The sequence below is a fragment of the Puma concolor genome, chromosome A2 (assembly GCF_028749965.1).
Source record: "Puma concolor isolate L17-30 chromosome A2, mPumCon1.1.hap2, whole genome shotgun sequence".
In the NCBI taxonomy this organism is placed as follows: Eukaryota; Metazoa; Chordata; class Mammalia; order Carnivora; family Felidae; genus Puma; species Puma concolor.
Window position 1 is genome coordinate 153,589,877 of NC_141668.1, and position 26,693 is coordinate 153,616,569.

The following is a 26,693-nucleotide window of genomic DNA, read 5'->3' on the forward strand; positions in this document are numbered from 1 at the left end:
GTTTATAGGTTCAACTGACCAGAGTGAAGCAGCATGAATACAGAACCAGGAATGGACAGAAGGGACATGGCCTAGTGCAACATGAGAGGGGAACTATGGGAGAGGAGTTGGCATGGGAGGCAAAGGATTTATCTTCCCAAAGTGAAGAGTTGAGTTTGATCTGATTTTTGGTAGGAAATTTTTCCAGAATCCTAAAAGTTGTGATAACAAGAAGAGTCAAGTACAGATGTGTAGAATTAATTGCACGTAGAAGAGACCAGCCTGGAGTATGATGTAGCTCTGCACTCAGCTATTGCTCACCAGTATGGAGGACATCAGGGCTCTCAGCTTTCTTGGGCCTCATGGTCCAGTTCGCAAGCCAATCCTCTTTAAAAGTCCTCTTTTACTTTGTACTTCTGGACCCTGTATCAGAAGATCTTTTCTGGAGTTCATTTTAGTAGGCCTGTATTCTTCAGGGGCAATGTTTCCTTTGGGAAAGTCTTAACAGGAATGTATATCAGGTATTACCGGAAAAGGAAAAATTGAGAAGAATACCCATCATGCAGGAAAGATGAGTTCATCCATTTATACCACAGACATCCCTCTGCCTTCCTTATTAGGCTTAGTGCTATGTGCTGGGGAACAAATATGAATAGAGAGTCTCTGCCCTTGGAGTACTCACAGCCTGTGGGGAAGATATTGTGATGTGAGTTGAACCCTAAGGAGAGCTGATGACAAAGTGTTGTGGTCCTTCACCTGCCATACCCTTTATGTAAGTTCTCTTATCACCCACTTTAAAACCAGATTTATGGTGAAACCGCCCTCCCTTGAGCTCATATGCACCTCCATCTATTGCCCTGTTTCTCCACTGTGCTTTATTCCCAGAGTTCTCAAAAGCATTATCTGCGCAAGCCGACTCTCCCTTCTAAAAGGTTTTCTCTTCAGTTTTTGAGTCTGCTCTTGTTAAGGTTATTAGTGACCTCTTTTTGGCCAGATTTAAGAGGCATGTCTGTTTTTATCTCACAGCAACATATTAAACAACAGATCATACCTGTCTTCCTGGAATTCTCTTCTGGTGTGGTTTTTCCTCCTACCCCTACTGGTTCTTTTTCCTTCTCAGAAGAGTTTGCTGGTGACTCTGTCTAAACCATACATGTAGATGTTCCTCAGAGCTCAGTACTGGCCTTCTTTTCTCCCTAAGGGATTTCTGTCCATGGCCATGGTTTTCAGCACCCTCTAGATGGCTGATGCCATGAAGAGGATAGTCACTGACACTGTCTGCCAGGCACTATTTCAGTGTTACACATATTAACTCATTTAATTCTCACATCAACTTCATGAGGTGTGTACCACTATTTTACAGAGGACGAAACTGAGACACAGATTAAACCAGTAAGACCAGAGCCAGGATTAGTATTTAGTAGAGTTGGGCTTTAGCCCTGGAAAGACTGGCTCTGGAGCCCAGAGCCTGTGCTGCATTGACGCAGATCTTTATCTCTAGACCATGCTTTTCCCCTTAGAACCTTTCGCACACATCCAGCAGCCTATTTTTCATTTCCTTGGATTTACTGAGGATATCTCAGCTTTTCATTAGCATCACCTCTACCACTGTCAAAACTTCTCCTCTGGGCACCTGGCTGGCTCAGTCAGTAGAGCATGCAACTCTTGATCTTGGGGTTGAGTTTGAGCCCCACACTGGGTATAGAGTTTACTTAAAGATAGATAGATACATACATACATACATACATATATACATGTACTGTTAAAAAAAAAAAAAAAAAAAAACTTCCCTCTCAGAAAGTGGTACCATCCTCCACCCATTTGTTTAAACCAGAAACCCAAGAATCATCCTTGAGTCTCCTTTCTCTTACTCTCACAGCCAGTTTCTCAAGAAGCCACTTTGGTTCTGCCGCCACACTTTTCAGAATTTCTTAAATTCTCTCCACTGTCACCATCCTAGTCCAGGCCACCAGTACCTTCGTTCTTCAATCCATTCTCCATAAATCAGCAAGAATAATTTTCTTAAAATGTAAGATTGTGTCACTTCTCAGCTTAAAACTCTCCAAGGACTCCATTATAAATAGGAAAACTCTACACCACAGTATATAAGGCCCCACTTACATCAGTAGTTTTCATCCTGGTTGGGATCACTACCACCCCTACCCACTGACATTTAGACAGATGTAGAAGTTTACTGTCAAGATGCTTGGGAATGTTACATTAGTGGGTGAAGGGCACCTGTCTAAAAACCAGAAGCAAAGTACTGCCCCACATGCCCTGGCACCCACCTACTTACCTATTCAGACTCTTACTAGATTTTGCAGCTTGGGTAGATGGTGTTGCCGTTGAACAAGGTAGGGAGGGAACTCTGAGGAGAATAGTTTTGGATGGGGAAGATGCTGAGTTCTCTCTGTAGATATTAGTTTGAGGTGGTTGGTTGTAAGATGTTCACTTGGAAACATATAGTACCCCCTGGGTATATTAAGGGGATGTTTAGCTTGGAGGTGCATAGTTAGCAATCATTTCCACAAACATGGAAATCCAAACTGGAAAAGTGGTTAAGACTCACCAAGGAGATTGGTAGTTGAACTGGGAAGCGTGTACAGTGGAATTCCTGGGTTGACAAACATTTAAGAACCTTGCACTGATACTGTTTTATCTCCTTGTTTAATTGAGCAGAGATAGGAAGGAGAGTTTTTATTTTTATTTATTGACAAGCAGATTAATGTGTCGTATATAAATTATTTTGCGTTCAGTTTGAATAATTTGACATTGCTTAGCCCTTTGGGTAGGCCCTGGCATGATGAATGGCTCAAAGGAATTTGTTTAGAATATAGACAAGTGAGTGAGACTCAAGAATCTATGCTTGGTATCTATGATGCTATCTATCCTGCCCAAAATGAGGATTGTGATTGAGGCTCATGGACATTTCTCTGCCCCTTTGTGTGCATGGCTTGGCTGTTAGACCATTGAGGATGGGATGGGATGACTTCCTTTGGAAGCAGGAAGGTAGAGTAGTGCCTCTTGTCTTCAAAAATGTCCTTAGGAAATAGAGCAGTATTATTGAGAAGGAATATGGTGGGGAGAAAACCAACCTTATATATAGCTAGAGAAGCCATATAGATCCTTCAGTGTTAACCCTCTCATCTTACAGTTGCAGGGGAGAGAACATAACTTGTTTGTTGTACTTTCCTTTTTCTTTTAAAAAGGATGATTTTCACCCATGACTGGATATGAGAATCACCTGGGAGCTTTTAAAAGTACTGGTGGCAGACCCCCCCCCTCAGACCAATTAAATCATAATCTGCAAGGATAAGGCCCAGTCATGGGTATTTTCTAAAAGCAGCCCAGAAGTTTTTAAAGTGCACCCAAAAGTTTAATGGTCACTACTCTGGACACTTGGTATTCAAAGTGTGTTCTGCAAACCAGCTCCCTCACTTGGGAACTTGTTAGAAATGCAGAATCTCAGGTCCCACCTGAGACCTTTCAAATCAGAATCTGCACTTTAATAAAATCCTTAAGTGATTTGTTTGCACTTTATAGTTTGACAAGCTGTGCTTTGGGCCAGTAGTTCTGAGAAATGACTGAACTTTAGAATGGCCTTCTTATGTGAGAAGGTTTTTGAAAGACTAATCTGTTTAAAAAGATTCTGGGGCCTCAAGGCTTGTATGCCTTGTCAACTGGTGCAGACCTATGGAAAAGCAGTTCGAGTGCCTTTACATTGGATTGGCTTTGGCAACGCAGCACTTGTTGCTTCTGGTAGGATCATTGGCTGTGCAAAAGCAGGTAGTGTCCCGTCACTGGCTGCTGGTCTTCTTTTCAGTAGTTTTGCAGGCCTGGGTGCTTATCATCTGTCTCAGGATCCAGGGAACATTTGGGTTTTCCTAGCCACCTCTGGAACCTTAGCTGACATTATGGGAATAAGATTCTGCCACTCTGGAAGACGTCTGTGGGCTTAATTGCAGGTCATTTTGCTGATGGTTGCCAAACTTGGAATTAGTGTGTTGAATAGACCCCAGAAGTATCCCCAGAAGTAGTAGTCATGACCCAGCTTGGACTCATGAAGAACTTAAAAACTTCCACCATTTTTAGCGTATTAAGAGAAGCAAGTGCAACATTTTCACATATTGTGACATTTTACTTAAAAAACAAAACAAAACAAAACAAAAAATGACATTGAACTTTCCAGAAGAAGAAATCCTTCATTATCATTACAGCCTTAAAAAGGTGGGTGGTATGTAACCCAAGAGCTTCTTATTACAGTTTAATTCTTGTGTATTGATGTTCTCTTTTCTTTCTGTATCTATTGGTAAAATCTCAAGAGGTAAAATGTTAGGTATCAATCTACTCCTGAAATCATTGTTGCACTATTGCTAACTAACTTGGATATAAATTTAAAAAATAAATAAATTAGGGGGCGCCTGGGTGGCACAGTCGGTTGGGCGTCCGACTTCAGCCAGGTCACGATCTCGCGGTCCGTGGGTTCGAGCCCCGCGTCGGGCTCTGGGCTGATGGCTCGGAGCCTGGAGCCTGTTTCCGGTTCTGTGTCTCCCTCTCTCTCTGCCCCTCCCCCGTTCATGCTCTGTCTCTCTCTGTCCCAGAAATGAATAAACGTTGAAAAGAAAGATTTAAAAAAAATAAAAATAAATAAATAAATAAATAAATAAATAAATAAATAAATTCTTTAAAAAAATAATAAAAAATTTTAAAATGTTAAGTATCAACATTGGGGACCCCAAAACCTCATGTCCTACTCAGAACAGTGTGAAAAAAATCTCTTAGGAGCTTTAGGGTTTCTGTTGTTTGGCTCATCTTACAGCACAGATCTTCTTTGAAATTATGTTAAATGAAATATCAATGAAAACAAAGGTTACTGTAAATTAAAAAAAAAAAAGATTCTGGGTGGAGCCCAGATACTGGTTTTTGTAATTCAGAGATTCAGAAGTCCAGCCAGAGCTGAGAGGCACTGCAGTAGCCTTAGCTCTCCCTGGGGTAAGGAGTAGAACTCCACAAAATTTTTTGGAAGTAGGACAAGTAGAAGAAAGTTGTTTTTTGGTTTTTTTGTTGTTGTTTTTAATAAAAAAAAAAAAAAACCACAGGTAACATTTTTCTAACAGTATTGTGGAAGGGCCTGATGGAAAACAATATTGACACATTTTGATGGTTTCTCTCTCATAGGCTCAGACTGTCCAGGTTGCTGAAGTTGAACCACAGTCACAGCCACAGCCTTCCCCAGAACTTCTGCTTCCAAATTCTCTGAAACCAGAAGAAGGGCTTGAAGTATGGAAAAACTGGGCCCAGACCAAGAATGCTGAGTTAGAGAAGGATGCTCAGAACAGACTGGCACCCATTGGGAGTGAGTGTTTGTGAAGGAGAGAGGAGGGTGGACTCTGTCTAAAATGCAGTGGTATGAAAGCAGCTGGAGGACAAAATGGCAGAAAAGTGGTGTCGCTTGGCTCTGGGGGTTAGGGATCACCATGTGAAATAGTATGCTAAATTCAAGACCAGCAACAAGCTGGTAATGAGCAGGATTTATGGTGTTTGCCCAAAACCAGACATTTTTGTACACATGGATTTCTGGAGTCAACCTAGCAGATCTGGGCAGAGTAAATTCTGGAAGGAGATAGGACCAGTGAGTGTGCTCAAGGGCCTTCTTCCTTAGCAATATGTTCGTATTCTTCCTCTTAAAGTGTAGATTTTGGGGGTTTTGTTTTTGCTTTCATGTCTTGGCCCTAATAACGTTGGGGGTATGTGTGGTGGGAAGGATTGTGGGAAGGAAAGCCTTGGTGTAAACAGGGCATACAGGATTACTATCTTAGTGGGCCAATTCTGACCTTAGATACAGGTGACCATTTCTGTCTTAGCACCCTGATGATCAGTGTCTTCTCTGAGCCCTCCTTCTGGGGATCTGAGCAACCTGTGAAGAGATTACTGTTATCAAGATCCCCTCCCATTCACCTTTGGGGGTTACCTTTGGCTTGTGTTGCAGGGCGCCAACTGCTTCGATTCCAGGAAGATCTCATCTCTTCTGCTGTGGCTGAGTTGAATTATGGGCTCTGTCTAATGACAAGAGAAGCTCGAAATGGAGAAGGTGAACCCTATGATCCAGATGTGCTCTACTATATTTTCCTGTGTATTCAAAAGGTAGGAAACAACTTCGCAGGAACATGTTTGAGCTGTTCCCATTGGGTATTTGCTGGTTACTCAGATTAGTAAAATGATAAGCAAGTGATTATAGGGAAGTTTTCTTTCAACTATATAATAAGTTTTTATTTTTTTTTTATTTTTATTTTTTTATTTTTTTATTTTTTTTTTTCAACGTTTTTATTTTATTTATGGGACAGACAGAGACAGAGCATGAACGGGGGGGGGGCAGAGAGAGAGGGAGACACAGAATCGGAAACAGGCTCCAGGCTCCGAGCCATCAGCCCAGAGCCTGACGCGGGGCTCGAACTCACGGACCGTGAGATCGTGACCTGGCTGAAGTCGGACGCTTAACCGACTGCGCCACCCAGGCGCCCCTATAATAAGTTTTTAAATGTGCATCTTTTAAAATTGCAAAAGACCTAACATGTTCACTTCAAAAAAAATAAAATAGACAGCATATGTAATTCTGTCATCTAGAGAAATTTTTGTTAAAATGTTTGGTATATTAAAACTTTTTAATCACAAAGGATTTGTATATAACACTTTTCATTAAAAGTAAACACATGGTTTTCATAAAAGTAATTTATCCAAAATAAAACCTGGTGCTAACATTCAGCCCATTTTCTCATTGTTCCCTGCATTAACACAGAATAATTATTCGAGAGTCTAGCTAGAATATCCAGCTGTAGTTGGGCTTTCAGGACATCTAACGTGAAACATAACAGGGAAACTTGTCTTAGAACTGGCAGTTTAAGAGAACAAAGGCGGATTTCTTAGTGTGTGAATGCTCTTGTGGAGAAACCCACGGTATGATGCAAGCACTTGCTGGTTGGGACCACCCTGTTGCCTGGGCCTGAGAAAAGTCTGCCCCCCAGTTTGTTCCTCTTTCTTCCCAGTCACCCAGGGCACTGAGTGGATTGCTTTACATGCTCTGTTTCATTCCATGCTGTCCCTAGTCCTAGAAGGCTGGCACAGTCCTTTCCATTTACAAAGAAACTGAGCCCCAAAAGTTGAAATACTCAGATGAGTTATTTAACTTACACTATAGCTAATAAGAGGCTGGCCCCAGAGCCTGTATTGTTTTTTTGCTACCACAAGACAGTGCCTTATCTGGGAGAAATAGTATTCACAAAATCTGCCCCTTTGACCCTACTCTCTAGAGTGTTGTGAGGGTCATTTCACATGATTTGAAGTGTGCTGTGGAAGCGTCACATGCTGGACATTTTTGACCTGTTGTGTTGGTTTGTTAAGGAAGAAGAAACAGGTAGGGAGAGGTAGTGATACAGTGTTTATTTACCCTGAAAGTTTTATTCAGGAGACTACCAACAACTTTTATTGTTTTTCTTTTAGTATCTTTTTGAAAATGGAAGGGTTGATGACATTTTCTCCGATCTTTATTATGTTCGATTCACGGAGTGGCTACATGAAGTTCTGAAAGATGTTCAGCCCCGAGTCACTCCACTTGGTAAGAGTCTTCCTAGTCCTTGGATGTCTTTCCCACCTGGGTTTATAAAAGATCAGCTGTTTTTGTGGCTGGCTATGACAGCATGTGGGTGAGGAGGCTATAAATCCTTGGCACCAGCATGAACTTCTGTACTGCTTGGCCAGATACTGAAGGGGCACTGCACATCAGACAGAGAAACCCGTGGTCCCAGTGTGGCCAGGACATGGGGGCATGCAGAGCCTTGGGTTGTTACTCTTCTCTTTGTTTTAATTAAAATTTATTGGGGTGCCTGGGTGGCTCAGTCAGTTAAGTGTCTGATTTCGGCTCAGGTCATGATCTCATGGTTCGTGAGTTCGAGCCCTGTGGTGGGCTCAGTGCTAACAGCTCAGCCTGGAGCCTGCTTTGGGTTCTGTGTCTCCCTCTCTCTCTGCCCTTCCCCTTCTCACGCATGCACTCACTCTCTCAAAAATAAATAAAACATTTAAAAAAATTTTATTGATTAAAATTAGAATCATTGCAAAACTTAAGAATTACGAACTCTTTCATATAGGTTGCTCATGTTACATACTAGAGATTTTTTTCCCATATGTTTGAACATATGTTCTACATATATAGAGCGTAATTTTTGCTTTACTCATAAAACTCCTGAAAGAACAAGAGTCTTAGAGTAGAATGTCTGAGGTATTTGGGGTTTTATTTTTTAATAAATTTTTATCTTTTTAGAGCACTTTTAGGTTTACAGAAAAAATTAGCAGGAGGTAGAGAATTCCCATATACTCCCTCACACACTCTTCCCTCTATTATTTAATATTTTGTATTCATATGATGTATTTGCTATAATTGATGAGCCATTATTGACACACTACAGAAGTCTGTAGTTTACATTAGGGTTCACTCCTGTTCTACATTCTGTGGGTTTCAACAAATGTATAATGACATGTATCTACAGTTGCAGTATCATACAGAAGTTTCAGGGCCCTAAAATCCTCTGTGCTCCACCTATTTATCCCCTCCGTCCCCAGATCTCTGCAATCACTGATCTTTTCACTGTCTCCATAGTTTTGCCTTTTCCAGAATGTCATATAGTTGGAATAATTCAGTATGTAGCTATTTCAGATTTATTTCTTTGACTTAGCAATATGCATTTAATGTTCCTGTGTGTCTTTTCATGGCTTGATAGCTCATTTATTTTTACTTCTGAATAATACACCATTGTATGGATGTACCACACAATTTGTTTATCCATTCACCTATTGAAGGACATCTTTGTTGTTTCCAGATTTTGGCAATTATGAATAAAGCTGCTGTAAACATTGTGTGCAGGTTTTTGGTGAAAGAATAGAGAGCCCAGAGGTAGAGTCGCAGAAATACAACCAACTGATCTTTAACAAAAAAGTAAAGGCAGTTCAGTGGACAAAGAATAGTCTTTTCAACAAGTGGTGCTGGAACAACGGGACATCCACATACCAAAAAATGAATCTAGATGGAGACCTTACACCTTTCATAAAATTAACTGAAAATGGGTCATAGACCTAAATGTAAAACACAAAACTATAAAACTCCTAGAAGATAACATAGGAGAAGATCTAGGTGACCTTGGGTTTGGTAGTAACTTTTTGGATATACCACCAAAAAGTATAGTCCATGAAAGAAAATAATTGATAAGTTGGACTTCGTTAAAATTAAAGGTTTATGCTCTGTTAAAGACACTGTTAAGAGAATGAAAAGACAAGCCACAAACTGGGAGAAAATATTTGCAAAACTCATACCTGATAAAGAACTGGTATCCAAAATATACAAAGAACTCTTAACGCTCAACAATAAAAAACAACCTGAACCAAAAAAAAGGAAAAGATCTAAACAGATTCCTCACCAAAGAAGATAACACAGGTGGTAGATAAGTATATGAAGATGCTTATCATTAGATATCATCAGGAAACTGCAAATTAAAAATGAGATACCACTATACACCCATTAGAATGGCTAAAATCACAAGCAGTGGCAGGCCCAATTGCTGGATAGGGAGGACAAGAATGCTCATTCGTTGCTGGTGGGAATGCAAAATGGTACAATCCCTTTATAAGCAGTTTGGCTTTTTTTTTTTTTTTAAGTAAACATTTCCTGGAGTGCCTAGGTGGCTCAGTTGGTTAAGTGTCCAACTTCAGCTCAGGTCATGATCTCACGGTTCATGGGTTCAAGCCCTGCATCAGGCTGTTATTGGGATGGAGCCTGCTTCAGATCCTCTGTCCCCCTCTTCTCTGCCCTTCCTTTGCTCTCTGTCTCTGTCTCTCTCAGAAATAAACATGAGGGGTGCCTGGGTGGCTCAGTGGGTTAAGCATCTGACCTCATCCCAGGTCACGATCTCTCTGCTCATGGCTTCAAGTCCCGCATCAGGCTCTGTGCTGACAGCTCAGAGCCTGGAACCTGCTTCGGATTCCCTGTGTCCCTCCCTTTCTGCCCCTCCCCTATACTTACTCACTCTCTCTCTCTCAAAAGTAAAAAAAAAAAAAAAAAAAAAAATTTAAAAAATAAACATTAAAAATATTAAAAAAAAAGTAAACATTTTCTTACCTTATGATCTAGTAGTTGTCCTCCTTATTAGTATTTACCCAGATGAGTTGAAAAGTTTATATTCACATGAATATCTGAGTTTTAATCCTGGCTTTGCCAATTGTTTTTTATTTATTTCTATTTATTTACTTTTTGCATTAATCTAACAGGAATTTTAAAATGAAAACAAAATTGAGATAATTGACATAAAGCATTATATTAGTTTTAGGTATACAACATAATGATTTGATATGTGTAGATCTTGCATAATGATCTAGTTAACATCCATCACCACACAGTTAGACGCTTAACCTTTAAAAAATAGGTATTTTATTTAGTTAACTTATTTATTTTATTTAGAGAGAGAGAAAGCGCATGAACTGGGTAGGGGCAGAGAGAGAGTGAAGAGAGAGAGAATCCCAATCAGGCTCCGCCCTGACAGAGCAGAGCCAGACACAGGGCTCAAACTTACAAATCATGAGATCATGACCTGAACTGAAATTAAGTGCCATATGCTTAACTGACTGAGCCACCCAGACACCCCTAAAAGAAAAATTCTTTGGGGCACCTGGGTGGCGCAGTCGGTTAAGCTCCGACTTCAGCCAGGTCACGATCTCGCGGTCCGTGAGTTCGAGCCCCGCGTCGGGCTCTGGGCTGATGGCTCAGAGCCTGGAGCCTGTTTCCGATTCTGTGTCTCCCTCTCTCTCTGCCCCTCCCCCGTTCATGCTCTGTCTCTCTGTCCCAAAAATAAATAAACGTTGAAAAAAAAAAGAAAAATTCCTTTTCAAGCAAATATTTTTTGCTTGCCTGTTATGTGCCAAGTAGCATTTCAGGTGTAGATGATATAATATTATAATGAATAAAATGGAACTTATAGTCTAATAGGGGGAAGACAGTGTATATGATTAAGTGACTTGAACCAAGCACAGGGGAATGGAAAGTTTTAAGGGCATTAGGAAAGAGTCCTTTCTGAGGGACTGTCATTAGAACAGAAACCAAATAAGTGAATCACTCTACATGATGTGCAAATTTTCAAGCCAAGTGTGGCTGTGCAAACTTTGCTTTTTTTTTTTTTTTTAAACGTTTATTTTTTTTTGAGACAGAGAGAGACAGAGCATGAATGGGGGAGGGGCAGAGAGAGAGGGAGACACAGAATCGGAAGCAGGCTCCAGGCTCTGAGCCATCAGCCCAGAGCCCGACGCGGGGCTCGAACTCACGGACCGCGAGATCGTGACCTGAGCTGAAGTCGGACGCGTAACCGACTGAGCCACCCAGGTGCCCCCAAACTTTGCTTTTTAAAAATTGCATTGTGGAAATTTTAAGCATATATAAAAGTAAACTTGAGATAAATGACACTCCCTTGTACCCATTGTCCATGGCAAATCTTGTGTCATAGGTACCCCATCTGTTTTTTTCCCTTCCCATATTATCTTGAAGTAACTCCTAGACACTTTATTCATAAATATTTTAGTATGTTTGACACATGATGCCTTTATTATACTGGGGGGGGTATAATTCCATAATGTCATAAAAATCTACCCTTTGTTCAAATTTCTAATGTCTCAAAAATGTCTTGACTTTGTTTTGAGCCAAGGTGCAAATAAGATCCGCACATTGAAATTGCTGGTATGTCTTTTAATATTTAGCTTTAATCTTTAGTTTTCCCCTTGATTCCTTAATTCTTTTTTTTTTTTTTTTTTTTGCGATTTATTTATACAAGAAAGTAGCCTTTTAAATTGTCAGTCTGATTACATCCCCATATTGTAGTTTAGTATAGTTTTCTGTTCCTTGTATTCACATAACTGTAAATGTTGCAGATAGTTGCAGATAAAGACTTCATTGATGGGGTTTTGAATTTTGTGTTTCCTTTTTGGATGGAGACATCATAGATGGGCTATATACTTCCATCTGATACCCATAATATCTAGATCCATTCATTCATTAGGAGTTGCAAACAGTGGTATTCTGATGTTACTACTTCTTCGTTATTAGCTGAAATACAGAGCACAACTTTCTCCTGATCACTCTTTCAATGCCTAGCAGTATAGATAATGGATTTTATAGTAGAGGCAGGATAAGGGCTTGTTTCTTCTCCTTTGTTTAGCAGTTTTTACAGTAATGAGTTGGTTCACTGGTTTCATCCAATGATGACCAATTCACTTTTTAAAGAATCCTTGTGAACTGATGGATTTAAACATATTTAATATGGTTTACTCCATTGCAGGTAATCTTTTTTGATGTGCAGATTGTTCTGTCTTTGGCCATTTGGAGCCTCTTTAAATTGGCTTTTAAGTTCTTTTGACATGGCCCTACTTCCTTGATTTCTGATTTTCCAGATATTCCATGCTCATCTTGGACATTTTCTGTTTTCTGCCTCAGTATAGAATTGGTCAGTTCAGCATAGAACCTGGTTCCTTTTAGTGGTAAATGGTATTTTAAGTAGCATAGGGGTGTTCATTGCTTCTGGGTTGGTCATTGTTTCTAGGCCTTTCAGGGGGGCAGAACTAAAAAAAAAAAAAAAATCATTTTGATACCTGCAGTTCAGATTCAGAACTACAAGGCTTTTTATATGATGTCTCTGCATCTCCCTTCTCCCATGCCAGGAGTCCTGGTTTTTAGACACTAAAGTTCAGTTTAAGTTGTGTTAGGAAGTGGGTAAAGCTAGGGAAGAGACACTACTAGTTGGCAGAGTGAAGTGAACCCAAAGAAAATAGTGCATGCTAAGGTATGTGTGGGACCACTTTTAGCTCTGGCCTTCCCCAAACAGGGCTGTCTTGTGCCACTCATCTGCTTCAGATATTTTGAGGGCAGGAAATCTTATCGTATTGCCAGTGGGCCACAAAATAGAAGAGTAGAGGTAGTGCTGCCAGAAAGAGATGGGAGTGCACTAATGGACTTAGAGGACCAGCTTTCGCAAGAGTAGAGAAGAGGAATGTGTTGGGCAGAATATTTCTTTCCCTGCTCCTAGGATGTGGCATCCTCACTGTCTGCTTGGAGAATTCCTGAAACTCCTGCAGGAGAATACTGTTTCACCAGGGCCTCAGTGCCTGGCACATAAACACTGGTACATTGACTGTTGAATGAAGACATGATGGGGGCTTGGTGATCAACCTAAGTGTCATCTTCTGTTCACATAGACCTGGCTGCACAGGGCTTTTGATCAAACATTGGCCTTTGCCCCTGCCCAGCCCTCAGTTTGCTTATGAACCAGCGTCTTAAAGTTAGACCTTCCCTGTGGGAGAACCCTGTAATAGTTCTGAATATCATTCTCCCCTTTATCCAGACAGGGAATGAGAATGAGCTTGCTTTTTAGAGGTGGAAAACACAAGAGGTTTAACAAGGACACACATACTGGTTCTTTGGGCCCTTGACACCTTTGAAAAAATATGATGAAAGCTCTATACCCTTTTTCTAGAGAAGTATGCATATATGCAGAGTTTGATTTATAGTTTTGGGTGTTACACTATGAAGCCCAATTGTAATCTTGGATTAGAGGAAGAAATAACATCAGGTAAGAATCATATAGGGCACTGGTTCTCAGGAACTTGTTAGAAATGCACATTATCAGGTCCCATCCCAGAAGCTTGGGCTGAAACCCAGGCATCTGTGTTTCAAGCTTCCAGGTGATTCTGCCATTCCCTAGGGAGATTTTTCTGGTAAACTTGTACTCCTGTGTGGTCCTTGTGCCTCCCACTTCCCATCCTGCACCTCTGAGGGCCCTTCTCCCATCGTCTTGTTGTAGCAGTACTCTATTCCTCCTAGGCTATGTCCTGCCCAGCCACGTGACTGAGGAGATGCTGTGGGAGTGCAAGCAGCTCGGGGCTCACTCCCCTTCCACCCTGCTGACCACCCTCATGTTCTTTAACACCAAGTAAGTGTTCTAGAGCTCCATGCTTAGCCACTGCTGGCATCTGCCCAGTGAAGAGGGTGGAAACTATCCAGGTAGACTTAGGAATTCCTTTGACACATTTGAGAGCATCTGGGCTACTGAAAGCCTTCAGCCCCATTTGGCTACATTTGTGTGGTGACCAGTGAGGCAGACAGCCTTGCCAGACCCCTGCCATCAGTCTTGATGTGGTTCCTCCACTAGACAGTGTTTTTGGGTGTGGGCCTGCCCAGATCCTGGGAGTGTGTGCATCAGCTCCTCCGAGACACTGATGGCAGAGGCTGAGTCATGGTCTCCTCCTGGCACCCCTCCCTTTGCCTTGCTTTCACTTGTGGTGCAGATACTTCCTTTTGAAGACAGTGGACCAGCATATGAAGCTGGCCTTCTCCAAGGTTTTGCGACAGACAAAGAAGAACCCCTCTAATCCTAAGGATAAAAGCACGAGTATTCGGTACCTGAAGGCACTTGGGATACACCAGACTGGCCAGAAAGGTAGGGGCTACGGAAACAGGTGCAACTTGTCCTGCCCTGTCCTTGTGCCGGGGGACTAGTGATTAGTGTGAAGGTTGGGATTTGCTGGATAAGAATTCTCCATTCCCTTCTCCCCAGCCAGAAACTTCAAACTCTTCTAGAAGCAGAGATGCCCCAGAAATGATTGCTGCTTTTTCCTTTCATACTTTCCCTTCATGCCTCACACCATTTTTCCTCCCAATAAGTCTAGTTTGGGATGACTAGAAGCCTAAGGTTCCTAATCTGGGCCTAAGCTAAAGCAGTCTGATGCCATGTCTCTGGTGTTGGGGGTGTGTTTTGTAGTTACAGATGACATGTATGCAGAACAGACGGAAAATCCAGAGAATCCACTGAGATGTCCCATCAAGCTCTACGATTTCTACCTCTTTAAATGGTGAGGAAGCTTTATGGTGGCTGGGGGACTGTGTGTGTGTGCATGCATGCACTGTACCTGTATACAAAGGCATTCTTTAGTCACGAACTGAGAGTAAATACACACTTCCCAAAAGCTAAATATAGAAGCAACCTTACTGGTTTCCCAAAAACATGTGGAATGACCAGCATGGTAATTTTATATGGTCCCCTGTCTTGGAGAGGGGAATGAAGGCAGAGGGAGGAAAGTATAGAGAAGTGGCTTCCATCACATAGCATAGCCTAACATCTTCCTGTCCTTGACCTTTGTCACTAGCAACATCAATCTAGAGGGGATTCGTTTTCTTTGCTTTTGCTGTCTTGCCCTTTCAGTTTGACATGTCATCTCTACAGCAATGCCAAAATGATATTTCTGTGCTATAGTTCTTAACATGTTACTTAGACTAAAACCTTCGGTGGTTTTAGTTTATTATATAAAGAAGAGTAATCTTAATGTTGCCAACAAGGCCTTTCGTATAGTTCCCTTGCTCATCTCATGTCCATGTAGCTCTTGGCTCTCTAGCCATGCTGGCTTCTCTCCACTCAAGGACCTCATGCTCTCCCTACCCTCAGGCCTCAGCATAGAAATTTTCCCTGTTGATGGGGCACCTGGGTGGCTCAGTTGGTAAAGTGTCCAACTTTGGCTCAGGTCATGATCTCGTGGTTTGTGAATTCCAGCCCTGCGTCGGGCTCTGTACTGACAGCTCAGAGCCTGGAACCTGCTTCAAATCCTGTGTCTTCCCCTCTCTCTGCCCCTCCCATGCTCATGCTCTGTGTCAGTCTCTCAATAATAAATAAACATTAAAAACATTTTTCCCTGTTGGGCAGGCCTTCCCCACCCCCTACAGGCCCCCATATTTGGCTAGTTGGCTCCTATCAATCCTCTTCTCAGCTTTATTAGGGAAGCATTTCCAGATTCCCTACCTGTTCTTTTGGGCTCTTTCCTTTGTAGCATTTATCACTGATTGTCATTTTGTGTGTATTTATCTAATTGTTGGCTGTCTCTCCTCTTACCTGTAAGCTCCATAAGGTGGGAAGTCTTGGATTTTGCTCATTTCTTGAACACCAGCTCCTAGTGCAGACCTGGCACACAGTGGCCCTTTGATAAATCTTGAGTGGATGGGTAAATGTAACTGTTTAGACAGTGACATGTGCTAATAAGTACAGCAAAACATTGAAGGGGTAGAGTGTGAGCCTAAGTAAGGGTCCCAGCATCTTAGCCAAGCTGGGAAGGCAGATAGAGTCCCTTAGGTAAAATTGAGGAATTGTCAGTGGATTGGGTAGAGGCAAACAACATGAGGAAAGACTTGGAGATGACCTTGTAAGTGGTGAAATTGGTTCCAGGTGGGATATAGTTGGACTCAAGAAGATGAACCCCACATCCTTAGGTGTCACTCAGAGATATTCACAGCTGGCAGCATGTAAGGGAGGAGTGGAAGGGAGGTAGCCTATTACTGACATTTGCAGTAGCCCCAAAGGAGGTCCTAGAGGTAATATGTGTTGGCTGCATGGAATTCAGTAGCTATGATACCATACCTCCAAGAGCTGCTGTCTTCCCAACTTTTGCAGACAGCATCTGTCCAGTAGATTCCAATGTGGGAGGGTTAAGACTATTGTGGTTTTATCCAGCTTTTACTGATATATTTTTCAGCCCCCAGAGTGTGAAAGGCCGGAATGACACCTTTTATCTGACGCCCGAGCCAGTGGTGGCCCCCAATAGCCCAATCTGGTACTCGGTCCAGCCTATCAGCAGAGAACAGATGGGACAGATGCTGACTCGGATCCTGGTGATACGAGAAATTCAGGAGGCCATTGCAGTGGCCAACGCAAGCACCATGCACTGAGATGCCTAAGCCATGGTGCAAGGGAGATGATCCAGGAAAAAAAATGGACAGACTTTCACACTAAAGAAGAGGCCTCCATTTTTTCTTTTTTTTATTGGTGTAGTTATGAAGCCTTTCAGACTGCTTCTGTTTAAAATGTAAAAGGAAACTTTGCCTCCTGTGCGTCTCCGTAAATCTGCGGCAGATTCCTCAGCCCGTGGGGGTGCTGGGTTTCCTGAAAAGCCAGATGTCCTAGAAAGTGGCTGGCTGGCTGGCTTTTTCTTTTTTTGTCTGGGGCGTGGGAAAAGGGCTTGGACTGTTAGGAGAAATGTGGCCCGTTCCCTTACTCTAGAAAGATGGAATTAGTGATGGATGGACCCTCCAGGGAATCTCCCCAGCTGGCTTCCACTCTGACTGGCAGACGTCGCTGACCACAGGGGAGCCACCGTCTTTTTCTTTCTTCATGCTCAGACATAAACTTAGCATCTTAATGGAAGGAAAATGAGGGGAACTTCAATTATGATTTATTAAAGACAATTTCTATTACACCCTCCTTTATGACAAGTGACATTTTAGATGTTAAAGTAAAAACTTTACCATGCCTTTTTTTTTTTTTTTTTTTTTTTTTTTTTTTTTGGCCTAGCATTGAGGCCTTAAACCTGAGGCTCCTGTGCCTGATGGAATTCTTGTAACATACACTTGTGTATCATATAAAGATACCACTCTGTTTCTCTTATGTATTCTTAATCTAGTTGTTTATTAAGAATGACAAGCACGTCTTTTCAACATGCTAGTGAACATCGCCTCTTTATTTGGGAGGATCCTGGCGGGCCAGTGGAAGCAAAGCCTTGCCTGCTAATTGAACGGGTCAAGGTCTTGTGGGAGGGAGCAGACACGGTAACACCCAACTACAAGGCTACAAGCCCTAGTGCATGTTGCGCGCATGCGCTCCTTCGGTAGTCCCGCCCCGAAGTCGCGTAGGCTCCGCCTGCTCGCACTGCGTCCTGACGTCAGTGACGCGCAGGGCGCAATGACGATATCGGCGGGTTTATATTGGCGCGGCCCAGACGGCTGAGGCCTCTGCGGCGCGGTCTTCGGACACACGCGGCTCTGCCCGGTGCTGGCTATGGCCGACTACCTGATTAGCGGGGGCACGTCCTACGTGCCAGACGACGGGCTTACGGCACAGCAGCTGTTCAACTGCGGGGACGGCCTCACCTACAAGTGCGGGCCTAGCGGGCTCACCTGGGCGAGGAGAGGGGCGGCGCGCTGCGGTGGGAGGCCGGGTGGGGTTTTCCACTGAGCCCTCTGGGACTCGGGCGTGGGGACAGGTTGCGGAAAATCCATCATCTCCGGCTCCATTTGGTAGATCTGAAGTGGGGCGGAATGGAGGAGGCATCTTGGCAGTGCTTGGGATTTCAGACTAGAAGCTCCATTCTGTCGGCACATGGAGTTGTCAGGATGCCAGGGTCGCTGTTGACAGCTAGGTGGCAGAAAAGGTCCCCTATCTACATCTCCACCTTGTGATTTGTCTTCCCTTAATGTGACACGGGCTAGGGCAGTGCCCTCTGGGCCCAAATGCCTTTTGATGTGATCAGTGGGGGTGGAATCTTAAGCCGCCCTAAACCTGAGCCTTACTCCCAATTCATTCCCCTTCCCCATAGTGACTTTCTCATTCTCCCTGGGTACATCGACTTCACTGCAGACCAGGTGGTGAGTATCGCCAGAAACTGGGTCCTGAACATCAGGTTACGTAAGGTACTCCTTTGCCTTGTCCTCTCAGCTACCAAACCAAATTGGGCTTGGGGGTAGATTCTGTAGAATAGTCTGATTGGCATGCATGTCATGCAGGGCACCTGATTTATGGGGATCTGGCACCACCCTGAGGCATATGAGGTGCTTTCCCACATTACTTGGCTGTATCTCCCCAGGACCTGACTTCTGCTCTGACCAAAAAGATTACTCTGAAGACCCCACTGGTTTCCTCACCCATGGACACAGTCACAGAGGCTGGCATGGCCATAGCAATGGCGGTGAGCATGACGGGATGTAGGGACAGAAAGGAGGGGCCCCACATTGTTCCCCAAAGGCATATAGAGTCATGCTGCTCTTACTCTTTACTTTTTTCTTCTTTTTAAAGTTTATTTTTGAGAGAAAAAGAATGAGTGGGGAAGGGGCAGAGACAGGGGTCAGAGGATCCGAAGTGGGCTCCGTGCTGACAGCAGAGAGCCCTACGTGGTGCTCAAACCCATGAATCCGTGAGATCATGACTTGAGCTGAAGTCAAGATGCTTAACCAACTGAGCCACCCAGGAGCACCTCTTTGTCACTTTTTCACTATCTTCTGTTTATCGTGCAGCTTACAGGTGGTATTGGTTTCATCCACCACAACTGTACACCGGAGTTCCAAGCCAACGAAGTTCGGAAAGTGAAGGTCAGAAGGGCAAGGATAGTGGTCACGAGCTCCTGGGAACTGCATTGAGGTGGAGTGGGGGGTGGGAAAGGGGGATATATTCTCCTGATCTTTTCCCCACTTTGGGGTTCAATTCTTGAGAAGACTATGAGACCCTGTGTCCTTAGTCAACAGAAGAGGACCAGGTGGACAGTACCTACAGCCCACCCGTGTTTCCTATTCCTGAGTTTGAGTTGTGATTTGGTCCTGTGGCACTGCCAGAGGGGGGAGTTGGCACAGACCCCGGGCTTCAAACTGGTAAAGGCTGTTCAGAAATATTCTTGCCATCCCTTCCAGAAATATGAGCAGGGATTCATCACAGACCCTGTGGTCCTCAGCCCCAAGGATCGAGTGCGGGATGTGTTTGAAGCCAAAGCCCGGCATGGTTTCTGTGGTATCCCGATCACTGACACAGGACGGATGGGAAGCCGCCTGGTTGGCATCATTTCCTCAAGGGACATTGATTTTCTCAAGGAGGAGGAGCACGACCGGTTTTTGGAAGAGGTAGGTGCTACTGACAACGCAAAGCCAAGTTCTAGCAGCCAAGGCTTAAGACAAGGTTTCTGTTGCCTGAATGGCATCTCTGGGGGCCTTTGCAGTCCAGAAAAGATGAGTGCCCAGCCAGGTTTCTGATCCCTTCATGGGGTTTGTGCATCTCTTCCCCACCAGAGGCTCTGAATGGGCCCGAATGTTTGCCACCCCCAAGGTGCAGGCAGTACTCAAGGATCAATTTCGACCTCCTCTTCCAATTCTCTTGTCATTGCTCTGGCATGGCATTTCTTTCTCCACTATGTAACAGGAGGCTCTGTGTACCATGTTGTCCTTTCTACTGAATTTTCACCCCAGCCACTATATTGCTGCACAGACTGTTGGGTTCACTTGAGGAGGGTGGTTTGGGTGCAGGCTGTGTGATCGTGGTGGTCTTTGGAACCTCCCTCCTGTATTAGGGCAGGGTCTGTTGGGAAGTCTGGTCTCTGGCCTTTTCTCATAGCTCCCCTCACTGCTAGATCATGACGAAGAGGGAAGACTTGGTGGTAGCTCCTGCAGGCATCACATTGAAAGAAGCAAATGAAATTTTGCAGCGCAGCAAGAAAGGTGAGTCCTAGAGGTGGAAGGGTTCTGGAACCAGAGACCAGGGTTCTGATTTATGTATTTGCCCTACCTCCAGGAAAGTTACCCATTGTAAATGAAGATGATGAACTGGTAGCCATCATTGCCCGGACAGACCTGAAGAAGAACCGGGATTACCCACTGGCCTCCAAAGATGCCAAGAAGCAGCTGCTCTGTGGAGCAGCCATTGGCACTCATGAAGATGACAAGTATCGGCTGGACTTGCTAGCCCAGGCTGGTGTGGATGTAGTGGTTTTGGTGAGTTGTCACATAGGCAGGGTAGGGTGGTAGGGGCAGCTGTAATACCAGTCTCACTGGGACTTTCTTTCTGTCCCAGGACTCTTCCCAGGGAAACTCAATCTTCCAGATCAACATGATCAAGTACATCAAAGAGAAATACCCCAGTCTCCAAGTTATTGGAGGCAATGGTGAGGCAAGACTGGGTACTGAAGGACGTGGGGCAAGAGGAGGGAAGCTAAGCTCCCACTTAGACCTTCACACAAGCTTTTCCCTGTTGTAGTGGTCACAGCTGCTCAGGCCAAGAATCTCATTGATGCTGGTGTAGATGCCCTGCGGGTGGGCATGGGCAGTGGCTCCATCTGCATCACCCAGGAAGGTAGGAAATGCTTCAGCAGGCCCTCAGAGACTCTGGCTTCAACAGGGCCCTTAGTCCCAGATGGCCTGAGCCAAGCGCTCTTGTGGGAACAATACGGAGTCCTCCAATAGGGGCAGCCCCAGGGCCAGATGGGCCCCTTGGATGGGTGACATGCTGGAAGACGAGCTTGTCATTCCTCACCTGCCACTCCCTCCCACCCCACCCCTCACCTAGCCTGGCCTCCTTGCTCCTGCTCTGCACCCTCTCTAAACTCTGGTCTGTTTGTTTTATTTAGTGGCTCCCAAGATCCCTCCAGACATAAAGTCCCACAGCCCCAAATGCCCTTCTACTGTCACGGGCTGCTATAGTAAGTCCAGCCCGGCCCACTGGCCCGGCCCAGCTGCCCACTGCCCGGCTGCTTGGTTGACTGTAGCTGTAGCTCCCGGGGTTTGTGGTGCTGATGGGTGGGCAGGGCAAACTGAATGACAGACCATGGTTTTGGGGGCTGCTGGAAAACACAGCTCCCTCTTCCCGGGGTGCTCATAAGGCAGGATCTCCTTCCCAGGTAGGCCCTAGTCTGCCCACATTTCCTATAGTAGGCACAGCTCAAGAACCAACAAGCCACTCTTCCTTCTACACAACCACTCCCCTGATCTTGCCCGAGCTGCCAACTAGGCAGGAAGGGGTGGGCCTCTGGGTTACTAACTGCACGGTGACCCCCTACGTCCACTTGATACCAGGTGGGTGGGGCTTTTCCCGGCTGCTGACTGCATGTGCCTGAGGCTGCCCTGGGCCATGCACACATGCACGCGCACATGCAGGATTGAGTGGAGGCCATCACAGCTATTTGTACTGTTCAAGGCAGATGGGGCAGCAGCCATCCCAGACTTGATTCTCTTGGCCAAGCTGCAGTCTTGGTGCATCTGTAGCTGAGAGCTCCTGGGTGCTGAGTTATGGCCACAGGGCCCCTTGCCTGTCCCCATTAATTCCATCCACCCATATATTCCTCTCTCAATAGTGCTGGCCTGCGGGCGGCCCCAAGCAACAGCAGTATACAAGGTGTCAGAATATGCACGGCGCTTTGGTGTTCCTGTTATTGCTGATGGAGGAATCCAAAATGTGGGCCACATCGCTAAAGCCTTGGCCCTTGGGGCCTCCACAGGTGAGGCCCAGCACCCAGGGAGTTTGGTGGGATTCTTTCCCTAATGCCACTCAGAGTCTGCCCCCAGCACTCCCATCTGTCCATAGTTATGATGGGCTCCCTCCTGGCTGCTACTACTGAGGCCCCTGGCGAGTACTTCTTCTCTGATGGAATCCGGCTAAAGAAATATCGTGGTATGGGTTCTCTTGATGCCATGGACAAGCATCTCAGCAGCCAGAACCGATATTTCAGGTGGGACAGGAAAGTCAGTTATCCTGTGCTGACAGCCTTGTACTGGCAGCTTCATCTATGCTTTGACCTTGCTTGTGTTGTCCTGCCTCTCCCCACAGTGAAGCTGACAAAATCAAGGTGGCTCAGGGGGTGTCTGGGGCTGTGCAGGACAAAGGGTCCATCCACAAATTTGTCCCCTACCTGATCGCTGGCATCCAGCACTCCTGCCAAGACATTGGTGCCAAGAGTTTGACCCAAGTCCGGTAAGCTTGGGGAGTTGAACATGGGTAGAGGGGGTGGTTGAGGGCCAGCTACCCACATCCAACATCCGTCCCTCTTCAGAGCCATGATGTATTCTGGAGAACTCAAGTTTGAGAAGAGAACATCCTCAGCTCAGGTGGAAGGTGGTGTCCACAGCCTCCATTCGTAAGTGACCAGCCCTTTTGTACCCATCTACCTTCAGAGCAAAGGTTTTTGCTGTGCCTCCTTCCTCCTGCCGCACCTCACAGCTTGTTATTCTGCTTACAGGTATGAGAAGAGGCTTTTCTGAAAAGGGATACGGCATACCCCCTTGGTTTTTCAATAAAAGTTTGGGAAAAAAAAAACAGTGCCTGATCTTTGAGGTCAACAAGCAGGTGTGGCTGTGCAGCTGCCACTATCACAGATGCACACAAACACAACACCCTCATTTGTGGGGAAAGCCTCAGACACTGAGGTCAGGATACTCCTTGGATCTGGAAGGAGGAACTAGTTCTTGATTCAAAAAGTCCCTCCTGAGGCAGCTCACAAGATGAGTCTGGCCAGCTCTGACTCACAAGAGTGCAGTCTCACATTATGGCTACTTAGGACAGGTCATGGAACAGTCCATGGGAGCTTTGGACTGGCACTCACAGGTGTTTGGCCACATGGGACCAGGTTGAGATCCACATATGTATTCTCTAACTTGAATCTCCAAGGGACCTTGTGGAGAAAGCACTGAGGTCCCCTCAAATCTGCATGTGAGCAAGTAGTTACATTTGCAGTTTGAAACAGGTGCCTATGCTGCCTCCTGCCTCTGAGGAGGTAAGTAGCCTAGATAAAAAGGTGATCCTTTGGTTTCTTTGCAACCCCCACCAAGAGCCCACTGAGCCAAGTAGCTCCTCACCAGCAGTAAACTAGAACAAAATGGAAGATGTGGATTAAATTATTAACTTGCTGGCAAGAAAGACAAGTGTTACAGTGCCAAAGGGGAGGGACTAGTGAAAGCGCTGGAAACCCGTGTGCACTGCAAAAGTGCCACGGCCCTCCTGGACAGGTTAGGTCAGTTCCTGGTGGTTCATTCTGCAGCTTGTGCCAAAGTTGTGAGCACAGTCCCTCCAGGTGGAGGGATAAGGGCAGCTCCTGTCACTCGGCCTTCATGACACAGGAAGTTGAAAGTGGCACAGGCATTGGGCTGCAAAGAGAAAGCCTGCATCAGCTTGGCTAGAGATAGGACTGGGCCCTGCTCAGCACTCCCAAGTGGCAGGACTTACTGTGTCCTGCACTTCCACCGCGATGCCCCGCTGCCTCATGGCTTGCAGCACCCCGGGCTGGAGTCGTTCAGTCCGGTCTCCGGTGCCCACCACAATGATCTCTAGGGAAAGATGGCCATGATTAGCTTATAGCGGGTCAGTGGGGAGGCTGGGGCGGGGTGGTTTGCTGGGGCTGGAAGCACCTCAGCCCTCCCCTTCTCCAGTACCTATTCGCGGCTCCAGCAACCAGAAGAGAGAGAAGCTTTCTTCAGTGATGTCCTGGTGAGTTCCTACCTGGGTTGGGAGGAGGCAGGTTAAGTACAAGTTCGCGCAGCTTTCCCCACAGAGCCCTTACCTGTTCCACAAAGGGGTAACGGAAAAGCCAAGTTTGCCAGGGAAGAATCAGGGGACAGGCCTGGGGCTCTGGACCTCTACTTCCTCACTGCTCACGTTCCACTGCACGACCGAGTGCGGGAGCAACGCGCAGGGCCCAAGCACACGATTTCCGTTGACCATGAAGCCGAGGCTGCTGTAGCTGTCGATATACATGGATTGCGGGGACTCGCGTTGCAGCAGAGAGATGCGCGTCCGCTGATACAGCTCATCGTCCGCCGGCGTGAGCCGATGCCCTCGCCTTGGAACCCTGCGGGTGGGGTATGCTAAGGTTCTAGGGAGCCGTTGGGGGGGGGGGGGAGTCGCCGGTCGTGGAAGGCGAGAGAGTCAGGGACGCTGGATCTGGACTCACCACAGCAGCTCTGCGAGGTCACAGCGCAAGGCGGCTCGAGCTCGGCACAGGCCGCGAAGAGCGAACGAGGCAACCATGGCGGACCCGCGTGCAGGGAACCCGGCGCTAGGTCAGCGGAGTCGTGGCGAAGTTCTCCGCAGCGCGCTGACAGCGCCCTCTGCGTCCCGGAGGGCACCGCGCGAGTCGGCTGCCCCAGCGCGGGATTATGAAGGAGCCGGCCCGGGAAAACTGTCCCAGGAGGGCCCGTCCCCTACCGCGGCTCCGGTGTCTGCACCTGCCGCCCGCCCCGCCCCAGGCCCCCACAGACCGTCCTGGGGGAGCCGGACACCTGGTGGCGTGGCCGGCCTCAGAGCGCTGCCTGGGCCCCCGCCGCCGCTTGGTCCCCGGCCCTCAGCTATTAACGCAGGCTCCCGGAGCCTGGGGCGGGGCTGCCGCGCACCTGGTCAAGTCCCTCACACCTGGCCAGGGCGTGGGGCCAGCATCCAAGCCCCTAATCCCAGGCTTTGGGGCGTCGGGTTCCGAGGGCGGAGCGGCCAGCTCAGGTTTCCCCCGCACTTCTGCGAATCACGCCCCTCCTCAACCGTCACCAGCGCGACCGTTGGCGTCGTCGCCGCGCGTCTCCCGGGGCGTGGCCACGCGTGGATTGGCTTCTCAGGAGCGCGAGGGGGCGTGGCTGATTGGTTTCGCCTTAAAATGGCTCCAAATCTGCGGCCCCAGCAAGCGGAAGGGGACGCCGTAGTAGGGCGATTGTAGCTGTTCGGGTGGGAGCCACCGGGCCGAACGGAACCAGATATTGAACTAGACAGCTGCTGGAGCATCGCCCTGTCGTCGCTCACGCTGCTCGCGGCCCGAGAACTCCCCGACCCCCCGTCTTGAACCGAATCAGAGGGCCTACTGGCGCGAGAGTCGCTGGCGCCCGCGCGGGTTTCGGGCATCTTCGCGCCCCCACCGTGTCGTGGCCTCAAGGGAATGTTGACGCGTCTGCTACCCACGGGACCGGGAGGGAGGGAGGTTCGGCATAGCGGAGGACGGTCGCAATGGCTTCCCGGGGGTCCTATCGCCGCCATTGGGTCCCCAGCGCTCCGGGCGCTGGCATAGTCACGGGACAAAGGGCCCGGGGTGCGGGGGTGTCCCTGAGGCGGGCGCGCGGCTTTACTTCCTCTCCGGCCCTACGGGTGAGCTTCCCTCTAGGCTGATCTCGAAGCCCTTCCCACCACCGTCTCCGCACTGGTGGCCTGGCTTCATGGGACCAACAGGAGTAATCTTACCCTGCGGATCTAATCCGGATCTGGACCGGTCCCAGGGGAGACCCCCACCAACCTTCCTATTGTTTGGGGGCCCAGGTGAGCGCCTCGTTCCCACTACACTCGGTTTTACCGCCCACTCGTAGGTCCGTCTCCTGGTACTGGGAATGGGGGTCCTGATCTGGCCCCAGGACAAGGGAACCACCCCCCCGCCCCGGGGTCATTCCCACCCGCCACGGCTGGACAGCGGGCAACGGAATCCCAAAAGCAGCTGTTGTCTCCAGAGCATTCCAGCTGCGCTTGGATTTCGTTCCCTGCTCTCCTGCCAGAGCAGCGTCCTGGCCTAGGTGGGGTGGGCCAGCCTCTGACCCCCATACATACTTATTGGGTCGCTCTGGTCTCCGACCCTGTCTCAAGTGCGCCCTCAGCCTGGAAGTGGTGGGCGTAGACGTCGGAGAGCCAGGTTTGTGGTCATCTCTGGAACCTGGAGTGGCATTGACAAGGGAGGGCGTTTCCAGGGCCTCTGGACAGGGCTGCGATCACGATGAGTCCCACAGGGCCACCGCAGCTTGCTAAAGATAGCCCTTCACTTCCTGGGGAAAACCCACCCCAACCGTCTTCGTGTACCGAGAGTAGCTGTAGTCCCCAGCTCCGCCTCCAGCCCCCAACCCTGTTAGCTGCCCCAGGGTCATGCGCCTGCGGAATGGAAAGCGCTTTGGAATGACACGATCACTCCCGTTGAGTGGGCACCCAAGAAGCCATCGGGAATGTCGTGTCCGCCCAGTGCTCTTTCTGCGATCCCAGCAGGGCCTTGGAGCCCTGGCCCAGAAAGGGGTCTTGCCAAACTTTTGCTGCCCCTTTCTAGGGTTCTCTCCTTTCTGAGCCCTGGGCACTCTCACTGCTTCAGAGCAGAAATCATGGTTTTCCCAGCACTGT

The 26,693-nt window shown here is 46.9% G+C and overlaps 3 protein-coding genes across 9 annotated transcripts in view; 2 read left to right on the top strand and 1 right to left on the bottom strand.

The window, feature by feature from the left end:
* QRICH1 (glutamine rich 1) overlaps window positions 1–17,536 on the top strand; it is a 53,418-nt gene extending 35,882 nt beyond the window's left edge. For all 5 annotated transcript variants that reach the window (XM_086698251.1, XM_025916247.2, XM_086698249.1 and 2 more), the window contains 7 exons: window positions 5,158–5,335; window positions 5,969–6,123; window positions 7,477–7,591; window positions 13,883–13,991; window positions 14,347–14,498; window positions 14,820–14,910; window positions 16,579–17,536. In XM_086698251.1, the coding sequence (XP_086554377.1) occupies window positions 5,158–5,335; window positions 5,969–6,123; window positions 7,477–7,591; window positions 13,883–13,991; window positions 14,347–14,498; window positions 14,820–14,910; window positions 16,579–16,771 (993 nt within the window). In that variant the 3' untranslated portion in view covers window positions 16,772–17,536. The remainder of the gene's footprint in view (window positions 1–5,157; window positions 5,336–5,968; window positions 6,124–7,476; window positions 7,592–13,882; window positions 13,992–14,346; window positions 14,499–14,819; window positions 14,911–16,578) is intronic.
* A 234-nt stretch (window positions 17,537–17,770) lies between these two features.
* IMPDH2 (inosine monophosphate dehydrogenase 2) lies at window positions 17,771–22,883 on the top strand. Of its 2 annotated transcripts, XM_086698255.1 has the most exons (15): window positions 17,771–17,974; window positions 18,415–18,463; window positions 18,682–18,783; window positions 19,109–19,183; window positions 19,499–19,705; window positions 20,209–20,296; window positions 20,370–20,569; window positions 20,649–20,739; window positions 20,832–20,927; window positions 21,202–21,273; window positions 21,925–22,068; window positions 22,155–22,299; window positions 22,398–22,541; window positions 22,621–22,704; window positions 22,807–22,883. In XM_086698255.1, the coding sequence occupies exons 1-15, from the start codon at window positions 17,877–17,879 to the stop codon at window positions 22,826–22,828; spliced, it is 1,617 nt and encodes a 538-aa protein (XP_086554381.1). In that variant the 5' UTR covers window positions 17,771–17,876; the 3' UTR covers window positions 22,829–22,883. The 2 variants fall into 2 exon arrangements, with proteins under 2 accessions (XP_086554381.1, XP_025772409.1); XM_025916624.2 differs by lacking the exon at window positions 21,202–21,273 and having other exon boundaries at window positions 17,773–17,974.
* A 562-nt stretch (window positions 22,884–23,445) lies between these two features.
* On the bottom strand, window positions 23,446–25,108 carry NDUFAF3 (NADH:ubiquinone oxidoreductase complex assembly factor 3). 2 transcript variants are annotated; one of them, XM_025916172.2, is made up of 5 exons: window positions 24,514–25,108; window positions 24,219–24,411; window positions 23,996–24,062; window positions 23,790–23,890; window positions 23,446–23,710 (listed from the first exon to the last, which is right to left on the bottom strand). In XM_025916172.2, the coding sequence occupies exons 1-5, from the start codon at window positions 24,588–24,590 to the stop codon at window positions 23,594–23,596; spliced, it is 555 nt and encodes a 184-aa protein (XP_025771957.1). In that variant the 5' UTR covers window positions 24,591–25,108; the 3' UTR covers window positions 23,446–23,593. The 2 variants fall into 2 exon arrangements, with proteins under 2 accessions (XP_025771957.1, XP_025771955.1); XM_025916170.2 differs by having other exon boundaries at window positions 24,198–24,411.
* Window positions 25,109–26,693: the final 1,585 nt, after the last annotated feature.